This window comes from Microtus ochrogaster, chromosome 19, assembly GCF_000317375.1.
Source record: "Microtus ochrogaster isolate Prairie Vole_2 chromosome 19, MicOch1.0, whole genome shotgun sequence".
In the NCBI taxonomy this organism is placed as follows: Eukaryota; Metazoa; Chordata; class Mammalia; order Rodentia; family Cricetidae; genus Microtus; species Microtus ochrogaster.
Window position 1 is genome coordinate 3,275,846 of NC_022021.1, and position 7,128 is coordinate 3,282,973.

The 7,128-nt window shown below is 39.5% G+C and overlaps 1 protein-coding gene across 3 annotated transcripts in view; it reads right to left on the bottom strand.

Annotated features, from left to right (window-relative positions):
- Positions 1–7,128, bottom strand: part of Gfm2 (G elongation factor mitochondrial 2) — a 41,904-nt gene that overhangs the window by 21,712 nt on the left and 13,064 nt on the right. For all 3 annotated transcript variants that reach the window (XR_003377788.1, XM_005356448.3, XM_026783803.1), the window contains 3 exons: positions 5,240–5,328; positions 3,741–3,801; positions 3,378–3,557 (listed from right to left, as the gene is read on the bottom strand). Coding sequence is in view for 2 of the 3 variants with exons in the window: in XM_005356448.3 (XP_005356505.1) it covers positions 3,378–3,557; positions 3,741–3,801; positions 5,240–5,328 (330 nt within the window). In the remaining variant the exon portion in view is untranslated. The remainder of the gene's footprint in view (positions 1–3,377; positions 3,558–3,740; positions 3,802–5,239; positions 5,329–7,128) is intronic.

Genomic DNA, 7,128 nt, shown 5'->3' on the forward strand with positions numbered 1-7,128 from the left:
AGGAGTCAAGGTTGCAGCTTCTGGGGACCAGACTCTTCCCCCAGTCCTAAGGCAGCTGTGTCTGAGGTACCCTGTGCTTTCTTTGCCAACATCGTCTGACTTAGTTCTCTGCTGACATTGCCCATATTTCACCCTGCAAGCAGTATATAAAATGCTGTACTTCTTAGTAAACTTGTGTAGCATAAGACAAAATTTGTGTCAGCCTCTCAAGCCCAGTTTTTATCTTCTCTGTTTCTCATGCCGTGGCACCACCAATCAGGACCCTGCCACTGAAGAACAACCTGCTGGTTCAGGTCACTTTCCTCTTAGGGCTGTAGTGAGGATCTATCCATACTTTTTAATCATACTTTCAGAACATGCAGTAAGTGGCCCACAGTATTAGCTATTATTATCCAAAGATGCCCTAAGACACAGAACGCTGATTCTAGTTCACACTTATGGTCTCAGTTTAAGATAAATTTAACTGTGGTTCATGTTTTACCATCATAGCTCTTTAAGGCAGTTTGCCATCATAATTATTTTTAGGCATAGCTTAGTAGTATTAACCTCATTTGTATTATTGTTATGCAATCTCCGAAGTGTTTTCAATTTGTACACCCAAAGCCTACACAACTCCCCCCCCGCCGAGCCTCTGGCAGCCACCATTCCACTTGTGTCTCTGGATCCCTCACAAAGTAGGCACGCAGCACTTGTAGCCCGTGCACTTCACTGAGCACTGATGCACCTGACGGCAGAATTCCCCTCCTTTTCAGGTAGAGTAACAGTCTACACTTTGCTGAACTACTCATCAGTTAATATCAATCTGTTAACTGTTGAGGTCTTTCTGCATTTGTCTACTGTGAATAATGCTACTAGGAATGGGGGTGGTTTCAAGACACTGCTTTTAATTCTTTGGATGCACATACCCCAAAAGGAATGTCTGGAGAAGCCTCCATTTGGTGTTTCCCATATGGTTTCTTTCTTTCTTAAGGATGGATTTATGTTTATGAGTAGAGTATTTTGTCTGCATGAATATATGTGCACCACATGTGTGCTTGGTGCTTGCACAGGTCAGAAGAAAGTGTCAGATACTTTGGAACTGGAGTTACAGTTGTTAGCCTCTGTGTCAGTGCTGGGACTCAGACCTGGGTAGTCTGCAAAAACAAGTCCTCTTAACTACTGCCATCTATCCAGGCCTTCCTACATGGCTTTCTATTGTAACCCTGTCACTGTATTCCCACTGCAGTACTTGTGGGAGTTCTTTTTTGTTTGGTAGTTAATGCACTTGAGATGATCTTGTTCTCTAAACTGTCTCCACATTCATACATTCACACAAAGATAAATTATATACACATATAATCGGCTCCTGTTATTAGCCACTGATACCTCATTCTCTTTATGTACATCATACACTATCATGTCCTATAAAATCAGTATGTGCAATTGTGTTTTGGCTACCCACCTAGATTATAAGATCCTTCTTTATGCCTACAACTGTTTAGTATTAAAATTGCACACACACACACACACACACACACACACACACACACACACTCTCTCTCAAAAAGGAATGAATTATGTGTTCAATTCATGATCAATGACAATCTTGCTCCTGCTCTTTTTATGCTTTATTAATCTAGAAAAGCAGGTCTAGACCAGGCATGGTGCATATGTCTTTGAACCCCAGTTACTTGGAAGGCTGAAGCAGGCAGATCGTGAATTCACAACTGCCTGGCCTACAACGCAAGTTCCAGGCCACTAAGGACTAGATAAGAAAGAAAGAAAGAAAGAAAGGAAGGAAGGAAGGAAGGAAGGAAGGAAGGAAGGAAGGAAGGAAGGAAGGAAGGAAGGAAGGAAGGGGAAGTAATGTAGCAAAGTGGGTAGCAATTTGAGCTGATCTGATACTGAGCTGAGTTCAGATCCCAGCTCCGCCCTTTTTAAACACTGAAAGTGTCTGTCTCAACTCCTCTGTAGGCGGGGATGAAACATGGATGTGAGGCTAAGAGCACATACAGCACTTAACCCAGCACACACCAGGCCCTCAACAGCTACTATCTCAATCCCAGTCATTACTATGTTCACTATAAAGTCAATGAATACTGTAAGATATAAATGGCAAATAATTTCTCTAAGTATGTTGACCTATATAAGACAGACGTTAGAAAATGCTGCCAGCACCTCTCTGGGCTGAGCAGGTATGGTAGCACACACTTGCAACCCCACTCAAGAGTATGAGGCAGTAGAATGGCATGTTATAGGCAAGTTTGGACAACACAGTCAAGACTGTCTTAAAAATCTTATCTTTACTTGGACCAATTCAATTGTGAAGTGAAAACTCAAAGACTCAAATGCTATACTTTAAGATTCAAGAAGTGTAGCATAGGCATTATTGATATAGTGTAAGTATTACAGCAGTAACAACCTTGCTATATTCTAGTAAAGTTTTGAGAAACTTGAGCTACATACTGAGTATAATAAACTCATGGCTTTAATTTTCTAAGGAATTTGACATCTGATAAAGTAGAAGATAGGCAGGTTCCTTGATGCAGAGATTCTTTTGTTGAGATTTCAGGAAAAATTTCCACGTCCCAAAGAAGACAGAACACAGTGTCTCTGTCTTTTGTTTCTTGGAGACAGGTCACTGTAATTCCAGATTGGCCAGGTACTCACTATGTAACCTGGGTTGGCCTTACACTCGCATCCATCCTTCTGCCTCAATCTCTGAAGTACTGGGACTACTATAATAACACATCAGAGCACCTCAAACACTGAAAATAAACTGTCACAAATGTACTTACAGTGACCAGTCTCCACCAACATATAAAACAAGAAAATACAAATATACCACTCCACTTATAAGGAGAGAATAAGGAAACTAATGCTCAGATTACCATAATATGCTGGGGAATAGGGAGCACAGCTCAGAGACAAAGCACATGCTTAGCATCTATCTACCAAGTCAAAGGTTCAACTCTGAGTGCACACACAACAGAACAATAGATGACAGAGATAATTGAGCAGTTAAGAGTACTTGTTGCTCTTGCAGAGGACAAGTTCATATATCAGCACCCACATGGCTGTCAACAATCATCTGTAATTCCAGAGGATCCCAATGCCCTCTTTTGACCTCCCTGGGCCATATGTATATGGTAAACACAAATACATGCAAGAAAAACACTCATACACATAAAAATAAATGAACAAATAACCCTTAAAAGGATGTTCCAGTAAAGAGAAAGCAGGCGGCTATTTTACTTGCTTATGGGTGGCAGACACATCAGCGTCCATCTTCATTCACTGCATTTTACATAGTACATTTGTAATTTTATATAAAGTTTCACAATAAATATGTCAAAAAGCTACTGAACACTTAAAGAATTTTAAAATGAAGTATTTACTTGTTCAATTAAGGAGTTCCTTGCTTCAATAGTCTCCTTCAGCAATTCCGGATCACTTGTTTCCAAGAGGGGTTTTCTCTCAAAGTCTTTTCCATCACCAGAGTTAGAATTCCAGAGAAGTTTTTCTTTGTTTACTACATCCACCACTCCTTGGAAAGTTCTGGCTTCACCAATCGGCAGCTGTAAGTCAGGGCGTGCTTCATATTGTTAACGATACAAATGCAGAACCCGCCGGTGACAAGACATCTTACCTGACCACAACCAAAACCTTCAGCTGCACACAGTTGGAGTTTGTTTCAAAGTGTGCATGCCACAATTAATTGATGGGGAAATACCAGAGTGTTATATCAATTAACTAATCACCTGTAGAATCAGAGGCTTTGCCTTTAACTTCTCCCTGATGCTTTCGACGGCATAGTTAAAACTGTTAAAAGCAAGACCATCCATTAGAAACAGTAAAAACTTCTGGGTTAAGAAATGTTTTCTAAAATAACACTTTAACCATAATTTTCACTATGTCAGTTTCCCACAGGGCAATATCTTAAATAAACATGGTAATAGCAATTGAATATTTACCATTATCTCAACATGGGGAAGTTTAAGGAACTATTTTTGCAAACTTCACATAGCCAAATAGTGACACTAAGATTAAAGTTACACACACAGATAATTAATTGGAGTTAAAGATTTTATTTGAATTAAGTATTCTTTCTTCTGTATATAGCTATATACAGTATTGATTTTCTTCCAAGAGCCAGACTGACTAATGTTGTGTGTTTTAATCTTAGGTTTTAGTATCATATGCTACAATGCTTGTTTCTATGCTAACATAGGGTGGCTACCTATAGTACATATGCTAGTTATATATACATGCACATCACTCTGGCCCCAACATCTCTGAGAACTAGCCTAGAATCCAGGCATTGCCCTCTTCATCACTACAGACACTTAAGTCAGCCAGTGAGTACTTCTATGGACTATAAGAGATTTCAAGTAGGAAAGGTTCAAAGTCTAGCAAATGTTTCAGGTTGCTGTGCCATTAGCAATCAAGGGCAGAGTAGCCAAAGAAGTCACATAACCACAAAGCACATGACTGTGTGTGGCCTTGGACAGTTTAACTTTTATCATACTCTCATCACTGACTGATGATGTCTTCCTACATTTCCTCCACAATCCTAAACATTTTTGATTCATTCTTGCTCACATTTCATCAACTCCTTTGTATATTTTTGATTCTCTATGTTGCCAGTAAAATGTATCCATTCTGGCTTGCCACTGTAGATGAGCCTTGATGTATGGGCACTACATCTCAGCATCAACATCTTCTGCTTTCTATACAGGACGTGCTCCTTCCTGGTTCCGTTTTGTTGAGCCTAATACCCACTAACTAAGGAAAATCAGAAGACATAGAAAGACCCCATTCTCTGAGTTAACTACAAGAAACAAACCTGCTCTCTAACTCTAGCAATCAGGAGGTCACAGGAGCCTTCGGGAGCAAAGATGGTATGCTGTAGGGCTCCACAGAAAATTCACACCAACAGCAAGTCTGCACTCTACCAGGATTCCACAGAATGTGCGACACAAATCTAAACGGCTCACCACTTAGCAGATCTCAATCACAATGAGCTGTTTGAAATTATTTTAAATTGGTCTTTAAGATTTTATAAAATAAACTTTATAATTACATTCTCTCTCTCTCTCTCTCTATATATATATATATATATATATATATATATATATGTATGTATGTATGTATGTATGTAGTACATAATTATACTTTTAAATTGCTTTTTCTAAACTTAAGCTATAAGCCATGACTTGTGCTTTGTAACCCTAACAGCCTAAAAGCACTCTTCACATACCTTGCTCCAGTTTTGTCCATCTTGTTTAAAAAACAGATCCGGGGTATCTTATGTTTGTCAGCTTGCTTCCACACGGTGAGAGTCTGGGCCTAAGGCAAAAATTAGAGAAAACGCCTGTGGTTGTTGTGAGGGGGCGGGGGGGGGGGACAGACCCACGCATCTGTGTGATGTGGAACTGGGCCTGATGACGGCAGAGAATCAGAACCCACAGTGCATTTCCAGGGCCTCCTCACTCCCAGAGAACACAACAGGGAACAGATGAACCGACTGGAAGATTCACGCTCAAAGTGATTTAAAATGCGGGAGACACCTAGAGCTCTCAAAAGGGAACTTAACTGCAACTAGGTCTACTTCTTGTTTCACTTTATTTTTCCCAGTATGAAATAAGTAATTTGTTTTAATTATTATTTTTAAAATCAGGTCTCACAAAGCCTAGGCTGGCCTGGAACTCATTACACAGCAAGGCTGATCCTGAACTCCTGATCCTCCTGCATCCACCTCCCAAGCGCTGCAATGACAGGCAGGTGCCACCACATCTCCTAATGTCAGTTTTTGAGAGGTAAAAAGGATTTTGTCTTGAGGAATAAGAAAGAATAAAACCACTATCATCATAAAAATCACATATTTCAATGGAATATTTGAATGTTCATACGAACCAATAGGGTAGTGTGATGGACAGACTAGTATCAATATTTATAAGTAATTCATATATGTTTTTTGTTTGATTTCATTTCTGCACACACTCAATTTATAAATATAGCCTGACTCTATTAAAACACCTGTATCTCAAAGAGTCATAAGGCCTGAGAAACATGAAAAGCCTAATGCTCAGTTTTTTATTTGTTTAGGTAAAATTTTATAGGACAAAATCCACAGACTAAGCATATAGATGGAGTTTTGATAAGAAACAGACCTTGTAAGTACTACTCAAATCAATACATAGAACATGCTGTCACCCAGGGAATTTTCTCATGCCTCTCCAGCCCTCTGTAAGAAACCAGGTCTGACACATTGCCACGGGTTCAAGTTTAATATAACTAGTATAGCTTCTGATTTGTCCACCTTGATGCAGACAGATCAGCTTCTCTATCCGTCAGTGGGTATCTATTAGGTAGCTGCCAGCTTACAGCTGCTGTTGAGTCTAGCCACCACAAACATTCTGAACAAATCTCTGACGGATGTTTTCACTCCCTTGGAAAAAGAAACACAATTATTGGTTTATTTGTTTTGTTTGGTTTGGTTTTTAATTTTTCGAGACAGGGTTTCTCTGTGTAGCCCTGGTTGTCCTGGAACTTTCTCTGTAGACCAGGCTGGCCTCAAACTCACAGGTTTCCACCTGCCTCTGCCTCGCGCGTGCTGGGATTAAAGGTGTGCGCCACCACTGTCCAGCTGAATTAAGGGTTTCAGCATAGGTGTATCTGTAACTTTATAAGAAACTGTGCAACAGCCTTCTAGAGTCACCGCACTGTTTTACTGTCCTGTCAGAAGCGTGAGCTCCAGCGGAACCATCAGTATTAGCCTTGCTCTTCTGAATCAGTTACTCTTCAGGACACAAAATGGTATCTTATGTTGGTGCCTCCTTCTCAAAAGCCCTGCACATGGACCAAGTACACAGGTGGATATGGCTGGGTCACAACGGTAAGCAGGAGATATGGAGACAGTTGCATTTATTTCCAAATAATGATTTTCTCCTAAATAACCAATTATAATAATCACATTTAGAAAATTTTAAGCTCAACATATATTTTCATGTAGTACATAATTCAAATTTCTGTTTATCTCAATGATGTCTTCTAATTCATTTTAAATTTAGGATCCAATCAAGGATTTAAAATACATTCAGTTGTTATGATTATTTAAATTTTTTTTTTTTTTTTTTTTGGTTTTTT